Consider the following 11,802-nt stretch of genomic DNA (forward strand, 5'->3'; position numbering starts at 1 on the left):
TTTTCCGAATGCGCTGTATTTACATTAGAATTCTGAAAATGAAATGATACTTGAATCAAATTATGGTCATTTAGCTTTTTAGTACTAATGTGGATTGTACTTTGGAAAAAAGCTGCAGTATGTTTGCTAAAATAACTGTTTTGGAGAAAAAAATTGTTTCAGATAACTGTAACTACAAGTATAATGATGTTTTGATAAAGAAATAAGGCAATTTTTTGCTAAAATTGTTGTTTTTCCCCAATAGTTTCTGGTAATTGATGTATGTAAAATATGTTGGTAGCTTGAGGGTTAATCAGTAAAACCATAATACTATTACGATTTTCGTGGTAAGTCATGCCAATGAGTAAGTCAAGGTATTTGTTTAATAAATTACAGTACCTGAGAAGAAAGAAGCAACCTGCACACTGCTCTTGCTAGTATCACTGCTTTTATATTAAGCTTTAGGTATCGGTCTCAAGGCCTTCGTCAGAGCTTTTGGGAGTGTTCACAATTTGCTCCACTATGTAGACATTTCTCCACCCACATCCGTTCAATGCATCGAATGGAGTTTGGAGTCGAGGGAAAGTAAGCAAGTGTTACCAAATATAACAACGTGCCTTTCTATCAAGTAAGTTTTCGTCAATCATTGGGTATAGTGCAAGAAAAAAAACGTCATTGTAATGTGAAGTGTTGGCGTTAATTCAATATTCACATTTACAACATAACATGCATGGGCATTTCGTCATTAAGACCTTTTGGGAATCATGTCTGGAGGGCGAAAAGGAAAATGGTTCCACATGATTAAATGTTCATGTGGGCTGTGTTACGTAGTCAAAACCTCTCGTTCTCTCAAACAGAGAATGAGTGAACAGAAAGGTTCAATCAGGTGAAACGACAGGGATTATCCAGTCGCAGCACATTTTAATGACCTAAAACATGACATTTCTACCTTTTTTAGATTGTGTGGCATAGAGAAAGTTAAGATATCAGACAGGGGAGGTGAAATAATACTCTGAGTAAAAGAATTTTTTTGGGGATTTTCACCGTCCAGACACTATTCCCAAAAAAGGTCTTAATGACGAAATACCCATGCATTTTATTTTGTAAATGTGAACATGAATTAATGCCACGACTCCAACCCCATTCGATGCATTGAACAGATGTGGATGGAGCAATGTCTAAATAGGGGTGCAAATTGTAAATGCTCACAAAAGCTCTGACGAAGGCCTTGAGGCCGATACCTAAAGCTTAATAAAGGGAAGTGATACTATCAAGAGCAGTGTACAGGTTTCTTTTCTCATTTTAGGGGCAGAATGACAGATTTTTACCTTGTCAGCTCGGGGATTCAATCTTGCAACCTTACAGTTAACTAGTCCAACGCTCTAACCACCTGATTACATTGCACTCCACGAGGAGCCTGCCTGTTACGCGAATGCAGTAAGCCAAGGTAAGTTGCTAGCTAGCATTAAACTTATCTTATAAAAAACAATCAATCATAATCACTAGTTAACTACACATACTAGTTATCTAGCGTGTCCTGCGTTGCATATAATCGATGCTGTGCGTATTCGCGAAAAAGGACTGTCATTGCTCCAATGTGTACTTAACCATAAACATCAATGCCTTTCTTAAAATCAATACACACAATTATATATTTTTAAACCTGCATATTTAGCTAAAAGAAATCCAGGTTAGCAGGCAATATTAACCAGGTGAAATTGTGTCACTTCTCTTGCGTTCATTGCACGCAGAGTCAGTGTATAAGCAACAGTTTGGGCCGCCTAATTTGCCAGAATTTTACGTAATTATGACATAACATTGAAGGTTGTGCAACGTAACAGGAATATTTAGACTTATGGATGCCACCCGTTAGATAAAATACAGAACGGTTCCGTATTTCACTGAAAGAATAAACGTCTTGTTTTCGAGATGATAGTTTCCAGATTCGACCATAATAATGACCTACGGCTTGTATTTCTGTATTTTATTATGTTATAATTAAGTCTATGATTTGATAGAGCAGTCTGACTGAGCGGTGGTAGGCACCAGCAAGCTCGTAAGCATTCATTCAAACAGCACTTTGGTGCGTTTGACAGCAGCTCTTTGCAATGCTTCAAGCATTGAGCTGTTTATGACTTCATGTCTAGCAACTCCAGAGATTAGGCTGGTGTAACCGATGTGAAATGGCTAGCAAGTTAGCGGGGTGCGCGCTAATAGCGTTTCAAACGTCACTCGCTCTGAGACTTGGAGTGGTTGTTTCCCTTGTTCTGCATGGGTAACGCTGCTTTGAGGGTGGCTGTTGTCAATGTGTTCCTTGTTCGAGCCCAGGTAGGAGCGAGGAGAGGGACGGAAGCTATACTGTGACACTGGCAATATTAAAGTGCCTATAAGAACATCCAAAGGTCAAAGGTTAATGAAATACAAATGGTATAGAGAGAAATAGTCCCATAATTCCTATAATAACTACAACCTAAAACTTCTTACCTGGGAATATTGAAGACTCATGTTAAAAGGAACCACCAGCTTTCATATGTTCTCATGTTCTGAGCAAGGAACTTAAACGTTAGCTTTCTTACATGGCACATATGGCATTTTTACTTTCTTATCCAACACTTTGTTTTTGCATTATTTAAACCAAATTGAACATGTTTCAGTATTTATTTGAGGCTAAATTGATTGTATTTATGTATTATATTAAGTTAAAATAAGTGTTCATTCAGTATTGTTGTAATTGTCATTTTTACAAATACAATTTTAAAATCGACAGATTAATCGGCATCGGCTTTTTTTGGTCCTCTAATAACCGGTATTGAAAAATCATAAATCGGTCGACCTCTAGTATAAATACACAGGGGACAATGGGGAAGATGGGCAACACCTGGAGGGGGGTGGAGACAAGCACAATGACAGGTGAAACAGATCAGGGTGTGACACTCACTGTAATTTGGTTAAACACTTTGGGCCCAATTCAGACTTAGGAAATTGACACCTTTCCTACACACTTCTCAGTAGTTCGTATTCAGACTTACCTTACACAGGTGCGTAACAGGTTTTGCAGGCATGGTTCCTTTGCGTGCGCTGAATAAATGTAATTAAACCGCCGACAACCCTCCCACTGTGCCACTCGGGGGCTCCCGACTGGCGCAGCGGTCTAAGGCACTGCATCTCAGTGGTTCGATTCCAGGCTGTTTCACATCCAGCTGTGATTGGGAGTCCCATAGGGCTGTGCAATCTGCCCAGCATCGTCCAGGTTTGGCCGGGGTAGGCCGTCATTGTAAATAAGAATTTGTTCTTAAACACCATGGGACCACGCAGCCGTCATACCGCTCAGGAAGGAGACGTGTTCTGTCTCCTAGAGATGAACGTACTTTGGTGCGAAAAGTGCAAATCAATCCCAGAACAACAGCAAAGGACCTTGTGAAGATGCTGGAGGAAACAGGTACAAAAGTATCTATAGCCACAGTAAAATTAGTCCTATAATTGACATAACCTGAAAGGCCGCTCAGCAAGGAAGAAGCCACTGCTCTAAATCCGCCATAAAAAAGCCAGACTACGGTTTGGAACTGCACATGGGGACAAATATCATACTTTTTGGAGAAATGTCCTCTGGTATGATGAAATAAAAATGGAACTGTTTGGCCATAATGACCATCATCATGTTTGGAGGAAAAAGGGGGAGGCTTGCAAGCCGAAGAACACCATCCCAACCGCGAAGCACAGGGGTGGCAGCATCATGTTGTGGGGGTGTTTTGCTGCAGGAGGGAGTGGTGCACTTCACAAAATAGATGGCATCATGAGGTAGGAAAGTTATGTGGAAATATTGAAGCAACATCTCAAGACATCAGTCAAGAAGTTAAAGCTTGGTCGCAAACAGTTCTTCCAAATGGACAATTACCCCAAGCATACTTCCAAAGTTGAGGCAAAATGGCTTAAGGACAACAAATTCAAGGTATCGGAGTGGCCATCACAAAGCCCTGACCTAAATCCCATAGAAAATGTGTGGACAGAACTGAAAAAGCGTGTGCGAGCAAGGAGGCCTACAAACCTGACTCAGTTACACCAGCTCTGTCAGGAGGAATGGGCCAAAATTCACCCAACTTATTGTGGGAAGATTGTGGAAGGCTACACAAAATGCTTGACACATGTTAAACGATTTAAAGGCAACGTTACCAAATACTAATTTAGTATGTAAACTTCTGACCTACTGGGAAAGTGATGAAAGAAATTAAACCTGAAATAAATAATTCTCTCTACTATTATTCTGAAGTTTCACATTCTTAAAATAAAGTGGTGATCCTAACTGACCTAAGACAGGGTTTTTTACTAGGATTAAATGTCAGGAATTGTGAACAACTGAGTTTACATGTACTTGGCTGAGGTGTATGTAAACTTCCGACTTCAACTGTAGGTATTGGTCTTAAGCCGAAAAAGGAAATTCACATGAGCACCACAATGCCTACTCCACCTATGCTCTTCCAAGGTTTTCCAGCACTAAAAAAAAATCATAACATATTGTTCGGTCAGTAGGTGCCCAACATAACAAGTAGGAGCCCAACATTCTGACCTTAAAAAACTACTCTAACTATTCAGTAAAGTGAGAATAATAGATGAACTTTATATAATTTACATTTTTTCTCATTCCATCACTGCTGCTCTTACAATCTTACTCTTGCTGTAGCCTTATAAGCCTTTTAGATAAGACTCAAAACCACATAAGAATATATATTTCTTACATTTTAGTAGACACTCTTATCCAGAGCAACTAGGGTTAAGTGCTTTGCTCAAGGGCACATGAACAGATTTTTCACCTAGTCAGCTTGGGGAATTGAACGAGCAACCTTTTGGTTAGTGGCCCAACATGCTTACCCACTAGGCTACTTGCCACTCTTTTAATTATTCTGAAGGCTCTATCAACAAACTGAAGAAGCAACCCAAAGCAAGTTTGAAAACAGTTCAGATATGCCCCTAGAATCTGGCCTTTGATTCTTGCAAACCATTGGCTCTCAGTGGTCACCTGTGGCTCCATTTCAAAGTTCAAAGTTTAAATCAGCATCTTGTTGTGAAACCCCCGTCAGACATTTTGTCCAAAGTTGCGTAACAAAATCATGTAAACCCGGCCCAATGAACTCATCTTACCTAACTGTGTTCGTCATTAGCTTTTGTCATTGTTTTTGCACACAATGTTTGCATAAAATGGCATCCTATTTCCTATATAGTCCACTACTTTTGACCAGGCCCATAGGGATCTGGTCAAAAGTAATGCACTATGTAGGGATTAGGGTGTCATTTCAGACACACAGAAAAGCCATCTTTAAAGTAGAGCAACAAACAGAACCCAATGGATTGAACTATGAACTGCACTTTAGACTCAGCTATTCTCAGGAACATGTACATAAAGCATGCTTACCTTAAAGGGCTGATAGTCAGAAGCTCATAAAAGAGTTAAAAGAACAAGCATTTATTAGTATTCATGATAATCTAGGCTGTTAAACCAATGTGCTGACCACTATGTAATTTGACCACAACAGATTTCACAAATTGATTTATTTTTTAAAATAAGTGTAGCCTACCATGCATTGAAAAAACATGTTGTAGTGGTCTTTATGGGAGATGCTATCACCTTTCCATTTTTTGGCTACATGATTTAGCAACTGGTTTCTCTCTGGTATCTTTCATTCCTTGTCAGACTGATTTCCCGACACTAAAGGACATATAAGAGACCACCAGAGATTCTAAATATCTAAAACCAGCTGCAGAATCGTTTCTCTCATAACTCATCATTCTTGTTTCACTCCAAATGTCACAATTATTTGTGTTACTTCAATGGCCTACAGACTAGTACATGTTCACACATTATTACATTTCATGGTTTGCACTAAATGTAGTTCTCTCATTCAAAATGAATAGTGATCTAACTGCACACTATCTGCATTCTCCGTGTAATCTATTTATTGATAAGGCACCCAATAGATGTCCTACATATCATGTGGAGAGCAGACGTTTTGGGGACAGTGCTTTTCAAAACTAGTTTAGGGCCTGGTTCTATTTCAGCCAGCACCATTTACCAGTCCTTTCAGATCTGTGAAATCACAGAAACGGGTAAGAGTGAGGGGGGTAAAGTAACTGGTTGGAACCGGGCCAACATCACTGGAGCATTTGTGAGAACCTGTTTATTATCTGTGAACTTTGCCCTCACTAACCTGCACAGCAACATGTGTTCTCAACCTCGTCCCTCCCTTTGAACGGCCAACTGTGATTGGTTCAAACAACTGCACACCCCAGCCTCTCCCGCACTCGCGGCTCTTTAGTTATATTTTAACTTTAGGGTGATACATTGAGGAACTCACCTGTCCTGGTCCCCTCTCAAGAACCTCTACAGCCTTCTAAATCGCCATGTCTGACCGGGGCTCATTCGACACTAATGTCGTTACCCTCACGAGATTCGTGCTGGAGGAGGGAAGGAAGGCGAAGGGAACGGGAGAACTGACAACCCTCCTCAACTCCATCTGCACAGCTGTCAAAGCCATCTCCACCGCCGTCAGGAAAGCTGGGATTGCCAACCTGTAAGTGTTGCTGCATGCAACAAGTGATAGTGTCAGTGGTTGTGTTCGTTCGTAGTCTAAATGCCACATTTATCAACTGAGCGGAGGACGATAAGTAAGCATTTCACTGTTAGTCCACACCTGTTGTTTACGAAGCATGTGACGAATAAAATAGAATTTGAAGTATTTCATAACTGATCAACAGTGATTTTGCTGTATTTGTGAGTTACTACAACAGACCATGCACCGGGCCAGAGACTAAAATAAAATATTTACATTGTCCATCTAATCTGTTGGCCCTAATACCGTTGTCAACCTCGACTCAGGTCAATGTCCACACGAAATGTTGTTATTTTCATGCAAGCCAAGGCTATTGGAATAAGGTAGGCTACTCACAATTCATGCATGATTTTCCTCGTGAGACATGCCTATTGTCTTCATTAGGAGGAAGTAGAGACCATATAGAGACTGCATTCCACACTGACACAAAGCAGTGGCCACTTCAATGCCACCTGGAGGGGATGGCAGACGTTTTTATGGGTTTCTAACCAACTGTGCTATTTTGCGGGTTTTGTCCCTCATTGTTTGTAACTTATTTTGTACATAATGTTGTTGCTGCCATCTCTTATGACCGAAAAGAGTTACACCTACAAGTTACCTCGACTAACCTGCCTCTACCCCCTTCTATATAACCTCTTTATTGTTATTTAATTGTTACTTTTTTAAATTATTTTTTGTAACTTTATTTGGTAAATCTCTTAACTCTATCTCTTGAACTGCATTGTTGGTTAAGATCTTGTAAGTAAGCATTTTACGGTAAGGTCTACTACACCTGTTGTATTAGGGGGCAATTTGATTTGATTATATAAATACACTACGCCCTGTCCTTGCCCCTCCCTTCCTCCCCTCAACTGTATGACAGAGATGGGCCTAGTGATGTTACTGCTCTCACACGTCTGCCCCCTGTTCCTCTCTCACTGCCCTCACCCTCTCTCTCCTTCTCTCCCTCACCTGTCCATCTCTCCCTCTGTTCCTCCCTCCAGCTATGGCATTGCTGGGAGCACCAACGTGACAGGTGACCAGGTAAAGAAGCTAGATGTTCTGTCCAACGACCTGGTCATCAACATGATTAAGTCCTCCTTCACCTCCTGTGTCCTGGTGTCAGAGGAGGACGAGAGGGCCCTCATCGTGGAACCAGAGAAACAGGTGCGTGTGGAGGGACGGGGGAGTGTGTGTGTGTGTGTGTGTGTGTGTGTGGCCCAGATTGAAGTTGGGATCTTCTTGTGACGTCAATGTGACAATGTCCTTTTTATTTCTCTCGCAGGGAAAATATATTGTGTGCTTCGACCCACTTGATGGCTCATCAAACATTGACTGTCTTGTATCAATTGGAACAATTTTTGCCATCTACAGAAAGGTTGGTGTTTGTTTTGTTTCTGGTGGTTTTTCTATGAGTCCTCTATGGGCCAAACATACATTCTGTTTTAGCCTCAGACATTTTCTAACATTCCCAGACATTCTGTTTCATTCTCAGACACGTTGTTTGTCTCAGTCACGCCATAGTGCCAATTTCCACTGTAGTTAGGCTGTTTCACTGTTCTTCTGTTATTGTTGGTAATAACTATCCTCATGTTTGTCTCCCAGACGACAGACGATGAGCCCAATGAGAAGGACGCACTGCAGTCTGGACGTCACATTGTTGCCGCCGGTTACGCCCTCTACGGCAGTGCCACCATGATGGTACTCTCTACAGGACAAGGGGTCAACTGCTTCATGCTGGACCCTGTAAGTTCCAAATCCAAATTAAAGGACAAGTTTACCCAAAATCCAGAAACTCCCAAATGATTCCATACATTGAAACTAGTTCAATGGAGTTTGCCCTCTCCCCCTCTCTGTCCCAGGAATGCTGAACTGAGACGACTTCACTGAACGAGTTTCAATGTATGGAATCACTTGGGAGTTTCTGGATTTTGGGTCAACTTTAATGTTTAAAAGTGCATTTTAAAATAGCAACACACTACAGTAAAACAGCACTAAAAGAACATGAAAACACATGTCCCTGAAGTTGCTCAGTCATTGCTGCTCAGTCCTTGCTCCGTCTGTTTAGTCCATCGGGGAGTTCATCCTAACAGACAAGGACGTGAAGATCAAGAAGAGAGGAAAGATCTACAGTCTAAACGAAGGCTATGCTCAGCACTTCTACCCAGACGTCACAGAGTACCTGAAGAAAAAGAAATACCCAGAGGTAATTCATTAACTATAAACCTGAAAGGGCAGAGGGCATAAGTTTTACACTGTAATTCTGAACCATTAACTCTTTGGGTACTATTAAGTGACCAATAAAATGACTGAAATATGCCTGATATGTGGTTGTCTTACCTACTTTTTAAATGCCCCTGTTGTAAGTCGCACTAAAAAAAAGAGCGTTGGCTAAATAAAGAAAATATAAAATGACAGAATATCTGTGACTAAAACTGAAGTGTTTACATCAGTTATTTAATGATCTCTAACTCTATATTGCTTTTTGTTTCCAGGATGGCAGTGCCCCCTATGGTGGGCGTTATGTTGGCTCCATGGTGGCTGATGTGCACAGGACTCTGGTGTACGGAGGCATCTTCTTATACCCTGCCAATGTCAAGAGCCCCAAGGGCAAGGTGAATCAGGCAGAGCGCTCCAGTTCATATAAATGAATATCTACTCTAAAAAAATATATACTAAACTTTATTATTATTATTTTTTTTTTTACATACAAGTGACCAAAAGAGGGAGAGAGGGAGAGAGATGGGCAATGTAACGATCAATGAGACAAGTTTATTCAAGTGTAGGATGAACGAGGCCTTTTCTCAGTACATTGACGTGACTAACCATTGTCTCTCTTCCACCCCACCCTATGTAGCTGAGGCTGCTGTACGAGTGCAACCCCATGTCATTTATCATCGAGCAGGCTGGAGGCATGGCCACCACGGGGGAGATTAACGTTCTGGACATCCAGCCAGAGAACATCCACCAGCGGGTTCCTGTGGTCCTGGGCTCCCCTGAAGATGTCCAGGAATACATCGCCATCTACAAGAAGACACGCATGTGAGACAGCGCTGGAACCTTCTCTGGATCCATCATGACCTGCTTGTCCACGAGGGTCGACCTTTGACCCTGACCATAAGCTAGTAATCTTTGCATCATATGGATGGAGCTGTGGATATACTGTAGAAGTCAAACGTTTGGACACCTACTCATTCAAGTGTTTATCTAGATGTTTTTCTTCTATTTTCTACATTGTAGAATAATAGTGAAGATGTCAAAACTATGAAATAACAAATATGGAATCATGTAGTAACCAAAAAAGAGAAACCAATCAAAATATTTTTTTGATTCTTCAAAGTAGCCACCCTTTGCCTTGATGACAGCTTTGCACACTCTTGGCATTCTCTCAACCAGCTTCATGAGGAATGCTTTACCAACAATCTTGAAGGAGTTCCCACGTATGCTGAGCACTTGTTGGACTGCAGAATGAAGGAAAAGCGGCCAACTCATCCCAAACCATCTCAGTTGGGTTGAGGTTGGGTGATTGTGGAGGCCAGATAATCTGATGCAGCACTCCATCACTCTCCTTGGTCAAATAGCCCTTACACAGCCTGGAGGTGTGTTTTGGGTCATTGTCCTGTTGAAAGCAAATGATAGTCCCACTAAGCACAATCCAGATGGGATGGTGTATCACTCTCGAATGCTGTGGTAGCCAAGTTGGTTAAGTGTACCTTGAATTCTAAATAAATCACTGACAGTGTCACCAGCAAAGCACCATCACACCTCCTCCCCCATGCTTCACGGTGGAAACTACACATGTGGAGATAATTCATTCAACTACTCTGCGTCTCACAAAGACAAGGCGGTTGAAACCAAAAATTAGGACTCATCAGAACAAAGGACAGATTCCCACCTGTCTAATGTCCATTTAATGTTTTTTTTGTTGGTCCAAGCAAATCTCAAATCTCTTCTCCTTATTGGTGTCCTTTAGTAGTGGTTTCTTTGCAGCAAATAGACCATGAAGGCCTGATTCACACTGTACTCTGAACCATTGATGTTGAGATGTGTCTGTTCCTTGAACTCTGTGAAGCATTTATTTGGGCTGCAGTCTGAGGTGCAGTTAACTCTAATGAACTTATACTCTGCAGCAGAGGTAACTCTGGGTCTTCCTTTCCTGTGGCGGTCCTCATGAGAGCCAGTTTCATCATAGTGCTTGATGACTTTTTGTGACTGCACTTGAAGAAACTTTAAAAGTTCTTGAAATGTTCCTGATTGACTGACCTTCATGTCTTAAAGTAATGCTGGACTGTTGTTTCTCTTTGCTTATTTGAGATGTTCTTGCCATAATATGGACTTGGTCTTTTATCAAATAGGGCTACCTTCTGTATACCTTGTCACAACACAACCGATTGGCTCAAATGCATTAAGAAGGAAATAAATTCCAAAAATTAACTTTTTACAAGGCAGACCTGTTAATTGAAATGCATTCCAGGTGACTATCTCATGATGCTGGTTGAGAGAATGCCAAGAGTGTGCAAAGTTGTCATCATACTATATAAAATATATTTTGATTAGTTTAGTACTTTCTTGTTTGTTATTTCATAGTTTTGATGACTTCACTATTCTACAATGTAGAAAATAGTAAAAATAAAGTTGAACCCTAGAATGAGTAGGGTGTGTCAACCTTTGACTGGTACTGTATTTATTTAACGGAATATATCATACCCAGTTGTTTAGAAGTTGAGGTAATTTGTTGATTAGATAATCAGTGCAGTGCTTTCCTCCAGCTGATCCTTGTGAACAAGCAGAGTAGTATTTTATCTCCACAAATCTGACCCTCTGACCAACCAGGTCTGGGACCAAAGACACTGGAGGGGGAAAGAGTATAGGGGGAGTCAGTCAGTCAGATCCTAGGGTTCATCTCAGTAGTCTGAAGTGGCTTTCGCTTCTCTTTTCCTCTCCTTCTACTTTCATCTGACAAGGTCGGAGATGGGTGAGAGAGGGGAGGAAGCCTGTTTAAATTATTATGATGCATCCCACGTGTCTTACAGTGAAGCAAGATTCATTTGGATCACTAAACTGAGGGACCAACCACCTCATAGACCAAATATAACCTCAGCCTCCAACTCCTAATGGAGGGTTGTTGTGTGATTTGCACTGGTTGACCTGAAGGATGTTTTGAATAAAACCCTCCGCTTGTTGTCCATGTCGTGTTTCTAACTCACCAGCAGGGGGAGGTGTTACTCCTTCAGTGGCCTAG

The 11,802-nt window shown here is 41.2% G+C and overlaps 1 protein-coding gene across 1 annotated transcript; it reads left to right on the top strand.

Annotated features, from left to right (window-relative positions):
• The first annotated feature begins 6,258 nt into the window (after positions 1 to 6,258).
• Positions 6,259 to 9,808, top strand: LOC100136618 (fructose-1,6-bisphosphatase 1). The gene is made up of 7 exons (XM_021603006.2): positions 6,259 to 6,542; positions 7,565 to 7,727; positions 7,846 to 7,938; positions 8,166 to 8,306; positions 8,629 to 8,766; positions 9,056 to 9,175; positions 9,418 to 9,808. Exons 1-7 carry the CDS (start codon positions 6,373 to 6,375, stop codon positions 9,604 to 9,606), a joined length of 1,014 nt encoding a protein of 337 aa, XP_021458681.2. The 5' UTR covers positions 6,259 to 6,372; the 3' UTR covers positions 9,607 to 9,808.
• Positions 9,809 to 11,802: the final 1,994 nt, after the last annotated feature.

Source organism: Oncorhynchus mykiss, chromosome 5 (genome assembly GCF_013265735.2).
Source record: "Oncorhynchus mykiss isolate Arlee chromosome 5, USDA_OmykA_1.1, whole genome shotgun sequence".
Taxonomy (NCBI): Eukaryota; Metazoa; Chordata; class Actinopteri; order Salmoniformes; family Salmonidae; genus Oncorhynchus; species Oncorhynchus mykiss.

Excerpts from the sequence above, each read along its gene's own strand:
- LOC100136618 (XM_021603006.2), top strand. The coding sequence starts at position 6,373 with ATGTCTGACCGGGGCTCATTCGACACTAATGTCGTTACCCTCACGAGA. Across the intron at positions 7,728-7,845 it reads TCGTGGAACCAGAGAAACAG|GGAAAATATATTGTGTGCTT; the intron begins GTGCGTGTGGAG and ends TTTCTCTCGCAG. Across the intron at positions 8,767-9,055 it reads AGAAAAAGAAATACCCAGAG|GATGGCAGTGCCCCCTATGG; the intron begins GTAATTCATTAA and ends TTTTGTTTCCAG.